At 45.4% G+C, this 23,552-nt stretch overlaps 1 protein-coding gene across 1 annotated transcript in view; it reads right to left on the minus strand.

The window, feature by feature from the left end:
* Window positions 1-19,448: 19,448 nt before the first annotated feature.
* Window positions 19,449-23,552, minus strand: part of ADRA1D (adrenoceptor alpha 1D) — a 49,151-nt gene continuing 45,047 nt past the window's right edge. The window contains exon 2 of the mRNA XM_009977914.2: window positions 19,449-20,017. Within this exon, the coding sequence (XP_009976216.2) occupies window positions 19,449-20,017 (569 nt within the window). The remainder of the gene's footprint in view (window positions 20,018-23,552) is intronic.

The raw sequence follows: 23,552 nt of genomic DNA on the forward strand, positions 1-23,552 counted from the left end.
CCTCTTTTAGTTTAAAAACATTACCCCTTGTCCTATTGCCATAGGCCCTACTAAAAAGTCTGTCTGGTCCCTCTGGGGAGAGGAGAAACTGACTGGGGCCACAGGAGGAGAGAAGAAAGAGGGGGAGACAAGTGCCCAGCATTAGGTGGAAAACCTCTGTAAGAAGATCTGTTGAAATGTATTTTTTTTGGAGAGCGGATGGGTTTTAGGAGTTTTCCAGCAGCTCCCTCCTCTGAAGGCTGCTTTCTGTCCAGTGCTCAACTGCCCTTGTGTTGTGGACACACTTACAGGGATGCTTTCAGTGACTCTCTAACATAACACAAAGTGGCTGACAGTGGGTAAAGCACTTAGGTTTTTATAGCTTTTTTTTTTTTAAAAAAAAGGTAAGATAAACAGGAAAAACTTGATATTTTACACTGAGATGAAAGTCAAAGAATCCGAGGCCTCATTGAAAGCCCATTAATGCTAAAGAAAAGACTCAGGATGACCTCAGGATATTGGGGGTAGCTGGTTGCCAATGGCTCCACATCCTATAGACACTTAGGAGCTAATTCAGTGATTATCTGCCTTCTGTAATATGGAACTCTTTCCATCTCTGTCCGGCCAATTCTGATTTTCTTACGCACTTCCTATACTTCCCTTATATTACATGATCTTTCTGGCTTGCCCAGTTCTTTGTATTTGCTGGGCAGAAACTCTATTGATCCCAAGATGGAGAACAGGAATTATTTATAGTACTTTTTAAAGCCAAACCCCAGATACAGGAATTGGTTCACTACAGAAGCTCACAGTAAAGCATCTGGTCCTGTTTCCGTATGGAAGGTGGAACACATGGGCCATATAAAAATCAAGAGGTTCCTCTGATGCTGGCAGTTTCTCTGCAGAAACTGAGAAGAGTAACTGGAGAACACATATGTCTTAAATCCAAATAAATGTGTGAGTGAGGTGCGTGCTGGAAGGGGAGAGGCTACAAACTGTGACTCCTCTGACCCTCCCTGGTCTTCAATGTAAAGGGAGGAGGCTGGGAAGGAAGATAACTCTCAAAATAGTGCTTGCAACCACTTTTTGATCTCCCTCTGAGGCATTATTAGCTGTTTCATCTCCCCATGCTAATATTTCAGCATGGTTTCCAGAGATGAGCTGGCTCACACTTGGGCCTCTCTGCTTGACAGACCTTGAAGTTTTAGTTTTGGTGTTAAATGTGGATGGAGTGGGCATGTCAGGTATCTGCCCTGTAGACCTGCCTGCAGATCGTCAGAGAGAATCCCAGCCATAAACCACAAACATCCACAGCTTGTCTCAGGAGGCCTTATCCAGGGGTCCGGATTGTCTGGGCATCTGTTTTTAAGCAATTTAAATAGGATTTGATAGACTTACTAAGGAAAAGAAACAAGAACTGGGACAGAGGGAAGGTTACATTTATATTCAAAAAGCCTTCACGTGTGATTTGGGAAATTACAGGTCATCCCTCCTTACATGTATCCTGGGGAAATTAGTTTGGAATGATAATTCCAAATTAAAAAACAGGGTAATGAAGTTTCAGGGAGATAGCTCACGACATGCGAGCATGGACCCAGCAGCTTGGGGAGAAGAAAGGTCTCACAGAGGAATGGCAACTCAATGACCGCATCAAGAAAACAGTGGATGAAGGAGACTTGGTAGACATGGTGCATTCAGATACCCAGAAGATCTTTAACAAGATCAGACTAAAGAGCCTTCTGAGAGAGCTAAGGGATCCCAGGATGAGTAGGAAACCATTGCCATGGGTCTAAGGCTGTCCTAGGAGAAAGCAAAGAGGAGGATTAAATGGTCAATTATGGCAGAAGGTCACAGCTCGGTGCTTAGTCCCAGGCGTGCCGTGCTGGTTAATGTGCTGATACATGGCTTGAAAATAGAGGCAGATGAATCTGCTTGTGATACAGAACTAATTTAGGCAGTCAAAAGCAAGGAGGAACTTCAGAGACACCTAAACAAGCCAAGGGAATTAGCATCACCATAGCAGAGGAAATTAAGCGCTGATAAAATGCAAACTAACACAGAAGAGATCAAAAATTAAGAAAATTGTGAGCTGGAAAGGATTCTCAGATAACCTGTGCCTGGTCGAGAGTGACACCTCTGCTCAGGACAGACGGTTCAATATAAACCTCTTTTCACTCTATCATTGGAGTCCAGAAAGCAAACAAAAGACTATATTTTATAAATACTGAGATGCTGTCTAATAACTGATAGCACCTTCATAGAAAAATCAATGTGTATTCCTCAAAAAATAATGACACTCAGATGGTGGTAATTGGGATCCAGGACCTACAGGTAACTGAGTCACTGTGAGGGACTGAAAAACATTTGTGTTATTTACAACACAAATAAAGGGGTTATTTTGCAAAAGCATTATTTTGCAAAAGCTGGAGACATACCTACTGTGGGTGATGATGGGGAGCAACGACTAGGGAGTACATCAGCGAGGACGATGCTCACGATATGAAAGACCCTGTGTCGTGGTTTTAGGCTGATCCAGCAACTAAAACTCACACAGTCTCTCCTTCTCCAGTAAAGTAGAGAGGAGAGAAAAAAAAAACAAAGGGACTGAGGGTTGAGACAAGAACAGAGGGAGCACCCACCAACCATGGTCCTGGGCAAAACAGACAGGGCTTTCTCAAAGCAAAACAGTTTATTAATGATTACTTAGAAGGACAAAGGGAAACAAAACCGATTACTCGAGAGGACAGAAAGAAACAAAACCAGATCTTAAAACCGACACCTTCCCCCCCCCTTCCTTTTCCTCCCGGCTCTACCTCCTCCCCCCAGCAGCACAGGGGGCAGGGACTGGGGGAGTGCAGGTCAGTTCATTCCGTGCTGTTACTGCTGCTTCTTTCTTAAAGGAGAAGGAGTCCTTACACCCTTTTCCCCTGCTCCAATGGATCCCCTACCCACGAGGAAAAATCCACAAACTTCTCCAGCGTGAGTCCAGCCCACTGGAAACAATCCTTCCCCACAGATTGCTCCGGTGTGGGCTTTACCACAGTCTCGGATACTTAGGGAGCTGTAGCCACTCGCTCCGGTGTGGGTCGTCACACAGCCTCCAGATGCCTCTCTGCCTTGTCGTGCACCCCAACACGACCATCCTCAGGCTCAGGCATCTTCTCCCCACGGGCTGCGAGTGGGTCTCTGCTCCACCGAGGCCGTCCTGGTTGCAGGGGGGCCGCCTGCTATCTCACCATCAGCCGCAGGGGAAACTCGGCTCCGGCACACCTCCTCCCGCTCCATCCTCACTGACCTGCTGTCGATGCAGCTGTTTCTCTCAGATCTCAGTCCTCTCCAGGTGAACTCAGCCCAGTGGGCACCCCGGGAGCGGGGTGCCCCCAAGTTCCCCAGCTGGCTCTGCCGCTGCCATTCTCCGTGGGTGGCGCCGGCCCGACGCAGGCAGCTGCCCGGCCGGGAGCCAGGGAGCGGGGGCAGTGCCCTCCTCCCTTCTCTGCTCGATCCTGGGCAAAGCACCTTTTCCGGTTCCCTTGTCCTGACTTAAATAGCGCAATTCGCAGAGGCGCCCTATTGGCTCAATCCCGAGGGGGATGGCAGTCTGATCTGGTGGCCAGAACTAAGCCTAACCTGTGACCTCCCCTGGTTCCAAAACCGGGGAGGTCACAGGAACCAAAACCCCTCTCCTGCCACCAGAACCACCCCCCCCTCCACATCAAACCATGACACCCTGATTAGGCAGGAGGGCTCAGTCCCAGTGTGATCATCCCTTTCAGAGGGTTGCACATCCCTCTTGGGATTTGGTAGGGTGGTTGCCTCCATGCTTGCTCACTCTAGTTGCCCATGGGTTGCTTGGGCTATGGTGCAAGGAGATCATAAATCTTGCAAAGTTTAATGAATTGTAGGTCATTAGTGTGGGTGTGGTGGAGGGATGGTGGCCTTGAGCAGACGTCCTTGCCATGGTGGAGGTGAGAGTTAAGTTGCATGCTGGGGAAGGGGGTGTGGGACTGGGGAGGTTTTCCTGATCCCTGCATGAATGAAGGGTATTCTGACCACGATCAAGATTTTGAAAGGAGATAGAGAGAGGAGGAGAGATGCTGATGTGGTTCATAACATCTAACTCCTAGTTAGAAAGAGATTTGAGCCAGCCACAACTAAGAGATGCAAAGCATTAGGAGAGATCAGCTGCAGAATTTGCGGACTTTGATCATAGAATCATAGAATGGTTTGGGTTGGAAGGGACCTTAAAAGTCATCTAGTTCCAACTTCCAACCCCTCTGCCATGAGCAGGGATACCTTCCACTAGATCAGGTTGCTCAAAGCCTCATCCAACCTGGCCTTGAACACTTCCAGGGATGGGGCAGCCACAACTTCTCTGGGCAACCTGTGCCAGTGCTTCAGCACACTCAGGGTGAAAAATGTCTTCCTTAGATCTAACGGAAATCTCCCCTCTTTCAGTTTAAAGCCATTGCCCCGTGTCCTGTCACTACACACCCTTGTTAAAAGCCCATCTTCAGCTTTCTTGTAGCCCCTTTAGGTACTGGCAGGAAATTCCCTAATATAGGAATGCAGACAACCCTCATGGCAGATCAGAACAACTGTAAGATTTATATTTATTTCCTTTGAAGTTGATTTTACCACCCTGGATCAAGGCGCTTCACAGTTAAGTGCTGCACTTTGAGCCTTTATTCAACTACAACTATTTTAGACCAGAGCAACAGCCTCTCAGTAATTACAACGATTTTCTTCTTCTTAGCTCAGAGTCATTAAAGAGGAGGATAAAGAGAAGGAGAAGACCATGAAAATGAAGATTTGCATCTCAGCAGCCAGTGGCAATCAGTGTCACAGGAGCTGCAGGTGACCAGAGACAAGCAAGATGGAGGTGCGGTGCCCATGTGAGCCAGCCTCTGCCTTTATACAGTTGAGTAGGTATCTCTGTTTGCTTTGCTTGAAAGCAACATTTTCCAAAGAGAAAAGAATGGAGAGAAGTTATGGAGAACAAAAAGGGAGAGAAAAATAACTTTTTCTAAATAGCTGTGTACATACATAGAGAATATGAAAGCGCTTTTATCACAAACTTCAATTACGATAAATAAGACTATTTTACGTATTCACTGGGGAGGTCTGATGAAGATTTATTAGCATAAAAGTGACTCAGTCTCTCAATGTCTAGATTCTTCTGAGTACATCCCATTTATTTTCCACTTTTAATGACAAATTTCACTTTCAGTCATCAGCAATTTTTTTCCTAGCTGATGATATTTACACGCGTTTTGTTTTGGAGTGAGTTGAGAAAAATCCAAACGAGACTGTCATTTTTGGTTAACTTTCTCCATTATGTGGACAAATGCTGTTTGTGCTCCCAGGTGACTCCCAGACCCTGCTGAGCTTGGCAACATGAGCTCTGGGAGATGTTGGCCATCACCCGTGAGGGGTGTCCTGGAGAAATGGGTCACAACCAGCTCCTGCTGTGCACCGCTGACTCCTCTCCTCTCTCCTGGTACTCGCCTTAATGAGACTCAGACAGTAAATACTGTGGTGTCAGGGTGGGAAGGTCTTTTCCTTGGAAGCACCTCGCTTGACCTCAGTGCTCTTTTTGTCTCTGGCCTTTCTGATGACAGGACAGATGTAATGAAGACTTATAACCAGTCAGAACAAAGTTGGGTGATGAAAACTTAGGTCATTAATGATTTATGAGCGTTGTCGGGGTGCAGGGTGTGCGGACCTTAAGAGCACTTCTGAAACGAAACAACAAGGACTGTGTTTTCCCCTTGATATAAACAAATCAAAACCATCAGGGAAGAAGAGCATTTTTACATTTTTATAATGTTTTTAATATTCTGGACAGCGGCCAGTGTTTGTCAATGAAGTGTCTTTAAAATGTGTGCCCAGCCAACTCCGAGGCTGTTTGAGGGGTGAATGTTGGCTGCTCTGCAGCCTGATAAGAGCTGTTTCTTCTAAGGCTATTCAGGGCCTCTAAGCACACCCTCCTGTTGCTTCTCTCCAAAACAAAATGACCGCTGTAAAGCTCTGAGCTCTGCATGTTGTGGAAAAAAAGATGGCATTTCTCACTGGAGCCTCAGAGGAATTTAGCCCAACACAAATGGTAGCCTACAAAAAAAAATCATCTCCTAAAGGGGAGAGCTGGAAGCCTTACGCATATGTGATCTGTTTTCCACAGAAATTGTAGGCTTGAGGAATAAACAAGGTTGCAGATCTCTGTCTCAGCCCCTTACTCAACATCAGGCCAACCTCAAGGTTGTTCAGTCTAGTTTCCGGTATCTCCAAGGATGGAGGCTGTGCAGATTTTCTGGACCCCTATCCCAGGGCTGCACTGTACTCAGAGGAAATATTTTTTTCCTTTGTATCTAATGGGAATTTCCCTTGTTGAACGTTGAGCCCATCACTTCAGAGGGGAGCCTGGCTCTGCCTTCTCTGCAATCCCATTAGAGCAGTTCAACCAGATGCCCACCTAAAACCTTCCTTTCAGTGGGCTGGATGAACCCAGCTCCCTCGGCATCTCCTTGTGTGCATGCTCCAAACTCCTGAGCACTGTTGTGGCCTCCTCTGGACTCACTTGTCCAGGTTCCTTTGCATGGCAGTCCAGTCTCCCACTGAATCCACAACCGTCCCTAAACTGCTGGATCCCAAGGACATCTCCTAGAGATTAGCCAGTGCATCAGGATTAATGCCCAGATATTTCCTCTGGACGAGGAAGCAGAATACTGGTTTAACTTTTATTTTCCTTGATCAATTATTTATAGCCTATGCAAATGCGAAGGTAAATTTTTTTTTTTTCTTTTCAGCTAGTGATAATATTCTGGCTGCTCTGTTTGATCTAAGACTCTCAAAGCAAGAGGTTCATCCAGATCCTCTTTCAACCTCTCTCATAGTGAGCTGCAGAGTAGGAAGCCTTTTTCTCCTTTGTTCTGCACTCAGCTGAGAGATTCCAGTTTCATTTGATGATATTTCCAAATCATTTTTCAGTTATTTTGGTACCTGATCACTCCATTAGATATTATCTCTCAAAAAGACCTAGGGGTTGGAATATTTTTAAGCTACATTAAGTATTTCTAACCTAGTGCAATTACGGACTTTATTTTTCCATACTTATCTAAATTATTAATAGGAATAAGCTAATTCATGCAAAGCCTGATTTGTATCCATTCACTGCCCATGACTTCTTTTTTCTGTGCTGCTAACAGCATTTTCAGGACTATATTGGCACAAGCACTATTTTCTTGTCTAAAATAAACACATGACCCTTTTACTTTGCAGTTCCCTGTCACATCAACTTTTGCTATTAGGTTGTCCATTGCTCCCATGGAAAAAAATATTTGATCTAGTGAAGTTGGCATGTGACACATACTGTACATAGTATCCATGTGCTAACGGCCTTTGCAAATTCCTCTCCCGTGATATCACCCTTTACTCTTCCTCTTCTCTTTCCCATATAGTCAATATTGCTTTCTTTTATGAAGGTTTCGTAGTGTTTACAGTCTTGTGTCTAATATTCAGCAGTCTATCCCAAAAAACTTCCCATCTCTCTAAGCTACCGTGGGATAAGGTAAAAGATCTTCTGGTTTAATAACTAGTGGAATAAACAGAGAAGAGGTCAAAAAGAGTATGAATAAACAGTTATTTCTCAAGATAGAGGAAAGCTATTACAAATTTCCTTCAGGTAATGCTGGGTCACAGATTAGTCACTGTATTCTACAAAGATCTGGGAAAAGGTGTAAATAGGTTGGTGACAGTTTGCTGACAATCCTTCATTATTCAGGGTAGTCAAAGCTAATACTAAATGTGAATATTTGTGGAAGAGATGTCGCGATATTGGATTAGCAGGTGGTGAATTTAATACTGATGAATGCAAAATAATGCAGATGAGGCAAAAACTATGCACAGGTGGTCATGCACTCGAAAGTAGTCATTAGCATTCAGGAAAGAGATGCTGAATCTTTGTGAATAGCTGAAATGGGAACCTCAGCTCTGTGCTCAGCAGTTGTCAAAAAGGCCAATAAAATGTTAGGAATTACTAGGAAAAGAATCGAGAATAAAGAAAAATATCATTATGCTGTGTGCATGGTGATGTTATGTACTTAATGATATCCCCAGTGGAACTGTAACTGAAATAGTCAGGTTAACTTTGGCCACATGCTCTCAGAAATGATATAATAGACCTAGAAAAGGTCAAAGGAAGGAGAGCACGAAGAGGTTTGAAAAAACTACATATTCAGATGGGCTAAATAGGATAAGACTCCTTCGTTGGAAGAGAGATGGTGAGGATGGACGTGATGGTCTATAAACCATGAGTTAATTATGTCCATCTACAGATAGTAGATAGGGAACAGTTACTCATCTCATGTCAGTGTTCGAAATGGGGAAGCACTGGGCAACCCTTAAAACGGACAGAAGTTATTCCCACAGGGAAACGTGGAGGCTGAAAGTAGACGTGGGATAAAAAGGGAATTAGAAAAATTCACCGATCTGAGGCCCATTGGTGACCACTTCACTTGCCCTAAGTGTCAAAATCCAATTCCTTGGCTTCAAGAGAGGACAGATGGAAGGAGAGGCCTCTCAGGCTGCCAGTCAGGTTCCTTTCTCTGCTAATAAATCTCTCAAAAGTAAATACCTAAATAAAAAGCATAAAAACCAACTTGTCTGGCTGGTTTCCACCTGCTAAAAATAGCTGCAGGGGCCCTTGATAGAAAAACAAAATGCAAAGAAAATGAATGCTAAAAATAAAGAAATAAACAAATGAGAGGAGAGGAGAGGAGAGGAGAGGAGAGGAGAGGAGAGGAGAGGAGAGGAGAGGAGAGGAGAGGAGAGGAGAGGAGAGGAGAGGAGAGGAGAGGAGAGAGAGGAGAGGAGAGGAGAGGAGAGGAGAGGAGTTCCTTTAGGGCAGCGGCAGGTGCCTCAGCACGGTGTGTTTTCTGCTCTCAGCAAAACAGGTGCAATCTTCGGGCAATATTTTAAGCTCAGCAGGACTTGCAAAGTCAGGCAGAAAAGCATTTATTTTTAAGGGCAGACAGCATATTTTGATGATTTAGCCTGACCTCCTGTATAAGCAGGGTGGGAGAGCAAAATTTTACAGTAGGAGCATTGCTTCTTCCTGAGCCAGAGCTTTGTATATTTTAATATAAATTTATATTTATATATTATATTATATATTTTATATTTATATTATAAATAAGTATCTCTTTTCTTCTCTCCCAAGTTTTGCATTTCAAGAATCTCTCACATTTTTTGAGTAAAAATGCTCCAGTTGTTAATTACTCCCTGTGCTCACTTTTTGGTTTTAATCTTAATTTGCCTAACCTCGACTTCCTGCCAGTGGATTTACTAGTCCTTTCCTGCTGAATGAGTGTCCTGCTTACCCAGATCCCAAGAGGTCACTGCTGTAGATGTGGTCTGCAGAGAGAGGAGCTCAGCTGAAGCATGAGAATAGCACTGTGCCAGAGGAAGGATGATCATTTAGAGGCTAATAGGAGAAAGTGGAGATTGGCAATAAAAGCTAAACCATGCCTACCAGTAAATTAATCTGCAGGGGAATATTTATTCCTTTTTTACAGGCAGTTTGTTAGCTTAGTTTGAAAAGCTGGAGGTGGGGTTAATACCCATAGTGCAATCAGCGATAGGTGGCGAATTCATAAAACTTGAATAAACCTTTTCCCAATTACTCACGGGCAGATTAGGGAAGAGAACATATGGAGCAGCAGAGAATATGGAATGATATGGCTCATAGGGACCTCAGAAAACTCAGATTGCCCCACCACCTGCAGAAGGATGTGTCCTATCTAAAATGCTACCTAAGACAAATACTTGTCTGAATGCTAGTGATGGAGAATCCACATTCTTTCTGGGCAAATAATTTTGGTAATGGAATATTCAAAAACTCATGTTTGATTTCTCCGTCACCCATGTGGTGATTCAGCAGCTGCACTCCACATGCTGACCTTTGGGTAGTAGCTTCTGGCTCAGGAGATCATGGGACACAGCCTGGGTATGAAGTTAGCCACAGCCAGAAGAGTCCTTTACCAAGAGAGTACAAAAAAGTATTTGAAGCATAAAATCTACACATATTTATATGTGTATCTCTGTATATCTATGTAGACATACCTATTTATACACGTATATGAATATATACCTATATAAAAACATATTTATACACTGTCAAAACTCCCGTACCCTAAAGCTTTGAGAGGTAACATTTAAACTTGCAAGCCTAAAACAGGTTGGAAATAAAAGCACCACAGCAATCGAAATTAAATCTGATTTGTACTGTGAATCATCTGTTGAACACTGTAGTAATAAACATGCATAAAACAATGGCAATTTATTCACAGATTAACATCAATGCTGTCTGGGTAGCAAGCTTTTTAAACCCATAAAACTACCTTGCTGTGATAAAAACAAGGTTATCCAAGGGCATTATCTTTTTCTAATAATTTGTTGAGAAGTTCCAAGCTGTGTCAAGGCAACTTGTAAATGACAAAGAGCCTTTGGGATAACTCAATGTAGCTATAGTTTTGTCCCGCATGTTCAAATCGGCTTCCTGCTTTTCTGAGTCTTTTTTGTGTTCCTCTCAGGTTTCTGTGTTTGAAACAACTTCTGTGAAACTCTGGAAATGGAAGCTCTCTGCTTCACATGGAGAAAGACTCTTGCAATGGTATTCCTCTTCTGACCGTGCCACCTGAAGCCTCCTGGCCATGGACAAGGTTAGTCTTTGGGACATTTTCTTTCCAAAAACACCTTCTTCCCACAGCAGAACTTGAATTTCTGATCCATGTGTTATTCTATCAAGATTCACAGCACACACAGATCTGCTAGGAGGCAGCAGTGGGGTTTGCACAGGCAATGCCGTGGCTCTGAGCAGTGATGCTGCTACTTACTTGTGGTCAGACTTCAACGAGATTTCAGAATCAACTATAGCCCTTAGGGAGATTTTTTTTTCCCATCCAGAAAGTAACAGCTGTGAAAGAAAGATGAGTAAATATTCATCACAGAAGCTAGAATGGGCCTTAAGTATTTGTGAAATGCCCAAATGGTTTCTTTAAGGTCTAAGTGAGACTTTTAGCATTGATCATATGGACCTATCATGGGCAGACTCCTTGCCTTGCTTCAGTCTTTTTGAAGGTTAAGGAGAGAAGTACAGGAAGTTCAGCAATTTCCAAACTCTGTCAAATGTCCTGCTTGAGGCTGTGTTGTGAAAATGAAATTGGAGATCTGGGCATAATAAACCCAAGATAATGTTTCTAGAAAATGCATAAAAATTATTTTTGATATCTACACCCTACTCTCCAAACCCCGAGACATCTATTATCCACCAGCATTGTACACAGGAAATCTTTAAAGTTGGATAAGTTTGGTTTATTGAACGGAACAGAACTGAACATTTTGCTACAAACTCTTTTTTTCTGGCCTCATGGGACTTCAGGGTAGGTTTCTATCTCCTACTTGTCCTTCCCACCCTCTTGGCAGGACTCTGTCTCCCAGGATGCCATAGGAACTGGGTTGTGTGGTCCATCCTGCCAAGTCAAGCGTTAATCTTGACTTTTGATGATTTGTTAAACCACAGTAAATAGTCTGCTCCCCTGAGGAAAAAGCAGAGTCCAGAACTTAAATTTCTACCCATTCTTCGCCCAAAATTTACTTCTCCTCCCAGCTTACAGATCAGATCCTTCTACTTGATCCCAAGGCAGTTTTGCACAGCAGGTTCTATGTCATATTTTCTGGCCATGTACAGATGTCTTAGATAACTTAGGATGGCTCAAATTACATAAACCACCTATATTCAGGCAACGTTTTTCCCCTCCATGGTCTCCATAATGGAGTTTAAACATCTGGCTCATACATGGACATCTTATTGGAATGGAGATGTGTGAGCTGAATCTCACTGAAGGTACCTAGGAAAAGCAAACCTACCTGTCGGTGGCCTTAATGGCTCTATGTATCATGTGTGTCACCACAGAGGGACATTTAGAGGTCTGAAGGTGGAAAAGAAATTGAAACCTTTTCACCAGATGGCTGAAGCTTCTTGGGAGATCTCTAGGCAACTCCGGGCCCCAGCTACAAGCCTGGCGTCTGTGGGAAGATCTGAAAAGTCAGTCTGGAAAACCATCAGGAGATGGTTTTCAACTTCTGAGTGGTGTTCAGTGACAGAAATTTCCCTGTGGGAATTGGCACACAGCCATGGAAAAATGGTATGACCTCATTGATCTAACATGTGTTGGAGACTAACCTTGAGCTTTCTGTATATATTATCATTTTAGCCTATGGGCAGAGAAATGGACGATGCGACTGTGGCACTGATGGACTACCCAGCGTCCAGATGAAGGGGACATACAAATGGCTGTACTGGTTTGGAGCTTGCATCCTTCTAGCTGAGTTCCCTCTCTCTGTCGATGGAAACTTTGGGATGAATAGAAGGAAAGAAAAAGCCTACAGTGAAATATCCCTTGAAATATTCTCCCAGCTGACAACAATCTCTGCCTCAGGGACTTCTTAGCTCGGAGATTATATAAATGTTTCCAACAGCCCTTGATGGACTTTTCTGTCATGAAGGCACCTAATTGTTGTTCGAACCCCTATAGACTTTTGGCAGATGCAATATCTTGTGGCGATGAGTTACACCGTTTGAGTATGCGCCATGTGAAGAATTACCTTGTTTTGTTCATTTTGATAATTGAGTTTGATGTCATTTAGTTCTTGTGTTATAAGAAACAGTGAACAACCATTCACTATTTGTCTTCTCACTGACACTCCCAGTTTTATAGACCTCCATTGTGTTCTTCCTCAGTCTTCTTTGTCTTCCAAGAAAGTGCCCTTTCATTTAATTGTTCTTTGGATGGAAACTATCCCCTATCTTTGGTCACTTTTATCAGTCTTTTCTGAACCAAATCCATTCTATGGATCCCTTTCTGAGCTGGGATAATCAGAAAAGAAGACAGTAGTCAAATTGTAGAATTCCATTGTCCATCTCTTTTCCAAAATTCCCTAACATGCAGTTTTCATCTGTGATTGCTATCAGGTATTGATCCAATGTTTTTGTATTATATCCCCTTCTGATTTTCCCTTTGCTTTTCCCTTTCCTGTTTCAAATGTATATTATATATTTATATATACATGTTATGAAGTGGGGGGGAAGGTCCAGATGGCAGAAGCTGCCCATCAGACCGGACTCCCATCCCCCTCGGGGCTTGCGCCAATCGGCGCCTCTGCGAATTGCCCTATTTACGTCAGGCAAAGGAACTGGAAAGATTCTTCTGGAGCAAGGAGAAGGGAGAGGGGCACGGCCCCCGCTCCCGGCCCCGGCCGGGCCGGCGGCCTGGGCGGGGCCGGTGCCCGCCCCGTCGAGGATGGCGGCGGCGGAGCCGCTTGGGGAACTCGGGGAGAGCCCCGCTGCCGGGGCGCCCACCGGGCCGAGTTCACCCAGACAGGACTGAAATCTAAGAGAAACGGCCACACAGATAAGAGGTCAGTGAAGATGGGACGGAACAACATGTGCCGCGGCTGAGTCCCCCTTGCGAGCAGCCCCTTGCAGCCAGCCCTCGGTGGGGCAAGCAGTGACCCACTCGCAGCCCGTGGAGGACCCACGTCGAGAAGAGATGCCAGAGCCTGAGCACGGTACGCATCTAGAGTCCGTGGGATGACCCCCGCCGATGGGGAGGTGTTTTGTTAAAGGAGATGCCTGAGCCTGAGACTATTGTGAATCATGGGCACAGGTCGAGGCACATTTACGCATCTAAGTCTGTACGGAGGCGCATTTAAGGTCGGTATGACGACCCACGCCGGAGCGCATTTAAAGTCTGTATGATGACCCACGCCAGAGCGAGTGGCTACAGCTCCTTAAAAGCCCAGGACTGGTAAAGCCCGCACTTGGGCAAATCCGATGGGGTAAGGATTTGCCTCCCAGCGGGCAGGATTCATGCTTTCACCATGAGTAGGGGATCCACTGGATCAAGGGACAATGGTGTAAGGACTCCTTTTCCTTTAAGAGAAGCAGCAGTAGCAACATGGAATGAACTGACCTGCACTCCCCCATTCCCTGCCCCCTGCGCCGCTGGGGGGAGGAGGTAGAGCCGGGAAGAAGAGGCAAAGGGGGAGAGTGGTGTTGTTTTTAAGACCTGGCCTTGTTTTCTTGTTATTCTCTCAAGTAACCGTTTTTGTTTGCTTTTCTCTTTCTAGGTAGCTGTTAATAAATAGTTTTGCTTTAAGAAAACAGCCTCTTTTGCCCGGGACCATGGTTGGCGGGTGCTCCTCTGTTCCTGTCTCGACCCTCAGCTCTTTTATTACATTTTTCTCTTCTCCATTTTACTGGAGTGGGAGAGCTGCATGGGGTTTAGTTGCCGGATCGGCCTAACCCACGACAATACACGTCTCATATATCCCAACAGCTGATCCTCCACAAAGCCTCAGTACTGTTTTTAGTAAGCTCTTGCAAGTGCTGTGCTGTCCCTGGCAGGTTTTCCTGGTGAAGTTCCCATCTTGTGACGTGCCAGGCTTGGGATGCGCAGAAAACCCCACAGGAGAGTGTTGGGGAAGGACCACTTGGGTTTGACCAACAGTGTGGCAACCCTGGGGTTGCTTCCTATATGGGGTCAGGTGAGTAGAGCTGGAGGACTTAAACAGGCAAAACAGTTAGGAAGGACAGTGGAAAGAAAGCACAGACTTTGTAGGGTGATATGACGTGTTGGCTGTGGGGCTACTCAGGTCAAAAAAACACTACTGGAGGAAGGAAAGACAGATCAAGATGAGATGAGAAAGCAGAAACTGCCTAGGGATGTCCAGACATTCCCCAAAATGAAGATGCAGAAACAGAACAGTCAAGTTTATCCAGGTGCTACCAATGTCCTTTGCTTTCTAAAGGAGTGATTGCCTTTTTGCAGCATCTCTGGGCTATCTTCTTTAGGTGCCATGGATCACTAGTAAGGCAATACTCAGGCTATTTGTTAGGTGGGGGATCTGGAAGAGAGTGTACTTACCTTTTGGGGAACCTGCATGCTCAGTTGTCTTCTCTGGCCTCAGAAACAGTGCTAAATGAAGGAGCCATCTCCAAAAGTATCACAGAATCATAGAATAGTTTGAGTTGGAAGAGATTTTTAAAGGTCATCTAGTTCAACCCCCTGCAGTGAACAGGGACATCTTCAACTAGATCAGGTTGCTCAGAGCCCTATTTAACCTGACCTTGAATGTTTCCAGGGATGGGGCATCTCTCACCTCTCTGGGTAACCTGTGCCAGTGTATAACTGCCCTCATCATAAAAATTTTTTTCCTTATATCTAGTCTGAATCTACTCCCCTCTAGTTTAAAACCATTACCCCTTGTCCTATTCCTACAGGCCCTACTAAAAAGTCTGTCCCCATCTTTTCATAAATTCTTGCTTGTGGGAGCAATTATCCTTGTGAAATTACAAACAAGTCTTTGAGAAAAACACAATGGTGGATAATTTGCAGGTTTTTCTTCCTCCCTCCCTGATCCCCTGCAACCCCTGTTTTAAAAACCAGACACAGCAACAATTCACAGCAACGTTTTAGTCAGGTTTGTGCATGTATTTGGTACAAACAAACAAAAATATGTGCATTCTGTTTCATAGAGCTTACATCAGTCTGACAGAACTTGAATCACAAAACAGAAATACTCCGGCTAATAAATACATCTGGGGATGAAAAATAAAAATCTATACATAAAAAATTCCAATGTCTGCTAAAGAAAATGTACACTTATATACACACTGTAAACAATAGTAATGCAACCCAACTGCAATCCAGCTCAGGCTGACAGGGACCTTCCTTCCCCCTTAAATAGGACTCGTGAGAGTCTACTGACATAACAGCTGCTGTTCCCCATCCTGCACACTCGGTTTCTCGAAGCAGCAAGATCTGATGACGCAATAGTGACACAAAGCCGGCGCCAGGAGGTGAGAGCTGCTGGATAACCAAGGCATGGGTGCTTTGGGAAACGGCCTGCAAACGGGACCATACCCTCAGCTGGTCACACCCTTGACCCAGAGAAGTCAGTGGGATCAGACCAAATTTACCTCCTGAAGATCTCAGTCTCTTTTTCCAAACTTGGGAGAGCTCGGAGATTACGGGAATCGGAGGGAAATGGGCAATTTTAGATACTCAAGTCATATTTCATACAACATGGTCCTTCCGCCGCTGCTAGCAAAGGCAGCCCTGTCTACTCTAAATGAAGCTCTACACAAACAGCCTCAAGAGTCCAGTTGTGGCATTGCTTCTTCTGACACAAGATGCTAAATGAAAGGGGGGCCCTGGCTTAGGCAAGAAACAATGAATGCAGCACAGCAGAGCTCAAGACTTTCCTACAGCACCTTCTAGGCTATCTCTTGGGGTCTGATCAAATGCAGGCACAGCTGCAACAGAGGAAAGCAAATGAGCCAAAGTTCGGGCATTTATGTGTGTGTGCATATATGTGTGCTTAAATAGACTTTATTCTCATTTTCTTCCTTGTAGGTCTGTAAAGAATCAGGATGGCAAGGCAGTAAACCCCCAGACTAATCTTTCTTTCCCTTCTGGTTGCTTTCAAGGGGCTGGAGGCTGTAAATGTAAGTATTTCAAAATTGGGAAAAAAAAAAAAGAAAGAAGTATATTTAAAAGATCAGGGAGAAGTGTAAGCAATAATGCCAACTCATTCTTGGCAAAGAAGTGCTTGCCAGCAATTGCTAAAAGCCCCTGTAAAGTCTCCGTTTATAGGAGAATGTGCCATTCTGGAGATGACATTTATATATATAAATGTAGTAAAGTGTGTATGTGGATCTGTACGGTCATGGATGCACACATTACCATGTGCTACGGGTCTCTGGTGGAAATACGCCAAATAAATCTGCTCCTGAACATCAGAGAGCATTTAATGGCAAATGTCCATCTTCCCCATGACTAGACTTTCACTTCTGATGACATCTGTACCACCTCATCCTAAACTGTGCTCCCGGATTGCTCACGTTGTGCCCTTGCATGTGTTAGACCTGCAAAGCAGTGTCACCAGAACAGGGGTCAAAAATGCAGATCTGGGTGCATTTACTCCCTCCAACAGCAACATGTGTGCACATGCATCCTGACAGGTGGGCAGAAGGTGGAAGGATTAATGGTTTCTCCTCGACCTTCCAGGCATCTCTGGTCTTCAGCAACTGCCCTCTCCCTGATGCCTTCTCTGCTACGTCCCTGGTGTCAGAAGTGTGCTCTCCCATCAGGATCCCCAAAACGTTCAGGAAACCAGTGGCAGCTGCAGTCCTTACACTGCAAAATGACTTTCTGTGTCATCCCATCATCACTGTAGAGTCTCACTTCCCTCTAACACCAAAGAAACTGGGGAAAAAGGAGGTGTATTTCCCCACAGAGGTTCCCACGGGGTATTGGGCCCTTGCTATGGCAGGGTTGAACCTCTCAAGCTGGCAACCTCTGGCTGATTCTGCAGACACTGGTGAACGTGAAGGCAGTAATGAATTTGCGTTCAGTTTAAGTGCAATGCTGCCCGTATGCCTTGGTGGGATTTCCCGCTGGGAGGAGAATATTTGGACAAAATCTGCAGGTCTTTGTGCAGTAATTTGTCCAGTTTGGAGTCTTTCATTGAGTAAAGGGCAGAAGGGTGTTCAGGGTGTTGAGACAGGGCCAACTTGAGATATCATGTCTCAGTATCCACTGTACAAAAAATGTAAAAAATAAAAGAAGTGCAACTTTTCCTCTGTTTCAATTTCCTTTAAAGCAAATGAACAGCGGAAAGAAAGGTGACATTCTCTTTGCCATGTTTAGGAGCCTTTAATCCTCCTGTGATAGCCACCCTTAAAAGGATTAGCTAGATGTGCTGTAGGCGCATTCATGAAAGACTCCTAATGGGTTTAGAGGACAGTGCTGATGTGGATGAGTTTCCATCCAGGACACATTCAGTGTCATGTTTCCACCCCTCAACTTCATGTTCCTGTTCTTTAGTCACGTGGTTTGAGACATTGCACCTGAGATTCAGACTTTGCCTCCATCGCCTATGTGTCTCCTGCCTCTGCTCACAGCTTGATCTGACGATCGCTCTTTGTGGTTCATTGCGTGTCTGAAATTTGATAAAACCAGTGCCTGCAATACATGGCCAAGTAGAGTTTGGGTGACCATTTTCTGAGTTGCAAAGTAGGGTTTGTGTGAGCCTGGTCGAAGTGGGCCTATCATGGCTCCAACCTCCCTGAGGTCCCCGGAGGAAGCCCTGGTGTCCTCCCGAGGGGAACTCACACTGTGGGGCTGCGGGCAGGGAAAAAAAACCCTTATTGACCCTGCTTTTGACCATGCTAGCAGACATAAAAAAGGGCAATTGTTGATAGCCACCAAACGCTTTGATGTATCAGGTATGTGGGAAGCCACTTGGGAGAAGAGTCATGGGCATGACCCTAGCTGGGGAGAAGATCCATCTACATGAGGGAGCTGCAACCACACGTTAGCTCCATTTTAGCTTTGACTCTATGGGTAATAGAAACAGGCCCCAAACTCAGCCATCCCACCTTTCCTGAGCCACAGCACAGGTTGACTGTGGACCTGAGTGAAACCCCTAGGATGCATCTTTATTCCATGTGGCTTGAGAGACACGATAACAAGAGCTAGAAAGGGACAGAAAAGGCTGGGAATGACCGGCATCAAAAGGAACTGCTTTCTCTCTGATTCATGGAGGGATGTGCACTGCAGCAAGGCAGGTTGCAAGTGTTTCACTGGAAAGTGAAATGAGAAATGCTTCACAGGTTGGAATCAGAGAAGAGAGACCTGCTCACCCGTTGGCATCAACGTACACATCTGGACTGCTCCTCTGGTCTAAAACTGGGTTACGTGGAAGGGGCAAAGCTCTGGTCACTGTAGACGTGATGGCTGAGAGCCAGGATCCCCCCACCCTGCTTGGGAATACCACAGAATGCTCGTCCTCCAAAGCAAAGGCCTCAGCTGGAGGTCCTGTCCAGCCTTGTAGACCTACAAGCTCCCAACCCGTTATCTAAAGGATCAGCTGCTAGCTACTGCTTGGCAGTGTCCTTTTCAGGTGCTGCCTCTGGATGGAAATATGATCAGATGTACTAAGGCAGGGTTGGCATCTTTTGGGGTTTGATCTTTCCATTAGATTTTATGGTGGTGTTTTTAAGGCATAGGAGACATCCTGGTTTCCCTTAATTGCACAGCTTCTTCCAAAGTCAAAGATGACCAGTCACTGGAGGAAACAACTCTTGTTCTAAGGCCATATCCACCCCACATCTTCCCCTCCTGCTGCGACTCATTAAAATGGGATATGTCATTGGCTCTTATTTGGGGAACCCCTAATACCAAAGAAGGGGCTGAGCTCTGCATGGGGGGTGTTTGTATAACCTTTGGGTAAACTGCATTTTAGGCCTGGTTGCTACTTCCAGTCTGCCTGACAGACCCACAGATGGTATCCCTTCACGTTTCTGCTAGATACTTCTAAAGAAACCATCAACAGCTGTCCCAGTGGCTTCAAATATCTGTTTCTCGCAGCCTGCAGCAGTCCGTTAAGTCATAGGTTTGATAGTCGATGGTTTCCGTGAAGTCATGAGGGATTCCGATAGAGACAGACTCCACCTCTGTTTTGTAGGTGGCTGTCACCCCCCCTTTGCTGGAGCCACCCCGGATTTTGTTAGAAAGGCTGTTCATCTTCTCCTTCAGCTGCGTGGATGCTGGTTTCTGGAAAGGAGTGAGCATTTTCCAGCCCTTGAAGCTGAGTGTTCGCCTCTTACTGGCTCTGTCCTGCAAGGAGGAGTTAAATATGAACGAGCTGTTCAGGGTGCTAATCCTGGGCCTCAGGTCCGTCTCAGAGTCTTGCACCGTGCTGTTCACGGAGGCCCCTCGCCAGTGATGGTCATAGACGTGCCAGATGGGCCGTCTTCTCCGGTGGCACTGGCACTTGAGCAGCCTAATGAAAGCTCGCTTGAACTCTTTGCTGGAGCAAGGGTAGATGATGGGGTTTACGCAGCTATTGAAGTATCCCAGCCAGAAGATGACCTTGAAGACCATTTCAGAGGGCTTCAGAGATGGGAAGAAAGAACCTTGGGAGAAATGAAAAGAAATATGGTTAGAGGAAGGAGAAGGGTATGGCAGCACAGAGTAGCAAGGGTGGACTCTTTAAAGTGGGCTCAGATAATATTCACCACCCCCAACCTGCTGCTGGAAAAGCCTCTCGTCTACCCTGACCCCTATTTATGCTTTTGTGCTGGAGGTTCCCGGTGGTTTTCTTGGTGAAAAATCCAGGGAATTTTTCTGCAGCCAGAAGATGTCAGTGTTGCTCCCACATGGCCCCATCACTGAGCGTTCCCCGCTCAGATCTGAAATAACTTTCTGACTCAGCCTTAATTTCTTTTAATTTTAGCTCTGGATGACAAATCATGCCACCATGTGACCAAGCATTAATTTATATTTTAGTAAATAACATTAGCTCTGGGTATCATTATTATTTTCCCTGTGCTCAAAAGCCTGGTGTCAAAACAGTAAAACAGATGCCAGGAGCCAGAGATTTGGGATTGACACTACATAAAAGCTCCCAAGCCGTTTGCTGGAGAAAAACCATCATCAAGGAAACCCAGAGTACTGGTTCCAGCAAAGCTTTCTTACACTCATCCCTAAAAAGTGCAGAAATCACAGCCAGACTCAGCATTAGGTACGTGGGCTACTCCATCATGGGGACGTGGGAGAATAAAGACAGATCTCAGCATTTTCTCCTGGTTAGGCAGGAAAAGCACAGATGCAGCCATGCAGCTTAAATATCTGCTGAAGGCCAACCAAAGTGGTGGGACTGGAGTACAGTCTGGCTGTCAATACGTGCTGAAGGAGGCATTGAATAAGGACAGTCAGCAGGACTGACGTCTCTGTGCTGGAAAGACCTGGGGCCTTCATGGAGATAATGGCATTTGCAGCTTAATGAGCAGCCACTGGTGGTGTAGCCCATGGCTTTGAATCACCATGGGCACTGGGGTTAGGAGTTTGCAGAGGACACGAATTGCTTCTGGGGCAGTAGTGAGCTTTAAAAGTTGGTGGTAGGCTGCCTGAATCACTGCACCCAATTCTAACCACAGCAGAAGCACCACCCCTGAGTGTTTATCCAGGAGCTTTTAAGCACCTCTGTGGTGCTGAGGACAGTCCTCCTTTGCGTTGCAGGCAGCATCTCCTCCATCCTCCATCTGACCACAGCTTTGAGTCTTCCCCCTTTCTCGCACTGCCACCAACCCACCGCTCTGGACCTATGTGCACCATCCAATCCTTCGGGCAATGATGTGGACCAGCAGTGGGTTTCCAAGCCCAGCAGTGGGTTTCCAAGCCCAGCATCAATGCCTCTCCTCAGTCTCAGATTTGGCAATATCAGATGGGTCTGTTTCCCTGCCTGGATTCCCCTGGCTCCATCCTCCCCGGGGAGCAGCTTCTACCCAGAGCCCTGTGCACTCTACAAGGGATCACTGGCTCTCAGCCCTAAGACATTGAATGGTCCCAGCTTGACCCTGCCGTAGCTTAGTGTGAGCATTTGGGTCTAATATAGGTGAAGGAGCTCATTAATCATGCTTGTACCCTTGTTGGGGAGATGTTCTGTGCCTCAGTTTCCCCACTGGAGAACAGAGCTAATTACCATAATCTCTTTCACAGTGTTGTTGTGAGCTCTGCTGGGTTCTCAGAGGAGCTGCAGCTTTATGTAGCATTATTTAACTCTAGGAGAGCGGAAAAGGAAACAAAAAGCTATGGTGACAAAGCAAATAAAAGAAGGGTCTCTTTAGAAATGAGACCAGTAATTACTGCTTGAGCCAGGCTACTTAAGAGATCGGTGCTTGCTTAAACAGCCTGACGGTTCTTAAAATAATAATTTATGCCGAGTGTTTAGCGGTTCATTGCACTATGCAGTTTCTGTACTATATGCTTTGTCTTTTGCATCCAGATAAAAAAATACAAATAGAAAGTTAAAAAAAAAGCTATGAATTCCCTGAATTTCAACTTTGGCTGTTTTTCACCCACTAGAACCTTGTGTACATTTGAAGACAAGGGGCTCATTACCATCCTCATTACCATGCAAATAAGCGTGCCCCTTGGAAGAGACGTGTACTGAGTGCATCCATAGTTTCCTCATTTGATCACACTGGGATGAACGGAACTAGGCAGGGGGTCCCCAGAACAGGTCCTTGGCTGGTAACTTTGTACATGTTGGAGCATCAGACTCTCTTGATAGGCACTGGGAAGCTGCACATAAGAAAGAGTTGTGGGGTCTCATGTAGGGAAAGAGTAAAAAGTGGAAGAAATTAGCTCTTGCTTTCATGTACACAAACATGCAACAATGTTTTGAGAGAGGGAAGGTTTTCGAATTGGGCTTTGTAGTGGTTACTATATAGGACCACAGATGCTGTTAGAATGCCTGGAAAATGTACTGAGTAATGGACACTTGAAGAGCTCAGGAAAGACAGCCGGATGCTTCCAAGGTCCAGGGATAGAAGATGGTAGTAAAACATCAGGTATAGCAACACAGAGTGATGCAGCAGCACTTTAGCCTGATATCTCAGTGTAAGAGCATTTTTTGATGATCTGTCCCCAAAAGCATCAAAACCTGAACAGGGCAATAGCAAAGAAAGAACAGGGAGCCCAAATGTTGTAGGACCTGTGTCACAGTATGTGTTTGTGAAACCTGGTCATGTTTCAAAAAGGGGCTCTTCCTGCTCATTCAAAATCAGCCCTTTGGACACCTCTCTTCGGCATCCACCTCAACACTTCATGTCAAAGCTTGGTGTACTTTCCAAAGGAAGAGGTGCTGATGTCCACCTTGGCGACATCCATGCGTGGAGTGGCCTTGGTGTGGTGAGCAGTGACACTGCATGCAGTATCTGTGCTGAGATCCAGCAGCCCCCTGTTGTATTGGAACATCTGGGGCCCCAGAGCCCCCACAGGGAGAGGACAATAGAGACTTGGCTTGCCCTTGCTCTACTTGAATGGGACTGCCGCTTTTGAGGGTAGTGCTCCCAGCAAGGAGTCCTCCATCCAACCTAACCAAATCCACGTGTGTAGAGACAGCCTGGGGACCAGGGACAGACCTCTGAGCTGTCCCTTCTCGATCCTGACAGCCTACATGGTGACATTCCCTCTCCTGGTGGGTGGAGTATTCTGGTTGTATCTTGGTGTAGGAAGCTCTCAAATAGGGTGGGATGCAGTTGCCTTGTTGAGACGGCTCTATGTTGGCTTATGGAGATATTGTTGAGGATTTTGTCTTCTCGTAATAGATAAAAATTTTATAATAATACTGCTGGGGGCTTTGAAAGACCTTTTGAGGCTTTATTCCTTTCAGCATTTTATAAAAGGTCATTCCATATCTTGCAGAGTCTGAATCCTAGCGATAGAGCCGGGTCTGAGCAAGGACTGTAAGTCCTGTTGTAACCCTAGATAATTATCTTCAGGATCATTAAGAAATTAAGAAAGCTGCAGGCGAGCTCAGGGAAAGCTGCTCCCACCATGCAAAGTGACTGGACTCAGCCTAAACATGATCTGAAGATTGAATTTCTTTTTTTCTTCTGTGGCGCAAAAGTTGAGCCACTGTGGTATGTGCTGTGAAGTGAAAGC

Source organism: Tauraco erythrolophus, chromosome 5 (assembly GCF_009769465.1).
Source record: "Tauraco erythrolophus isolate bTauEry1 chromosome 5, bTauEry1.pri, whole genome shotgun sequence".
NCBI lineage: Eukaryota > Metazoa > Chordata > Aves > Musophagiformes > Musophagidae > Tauraco > Tauraco erythrolophus.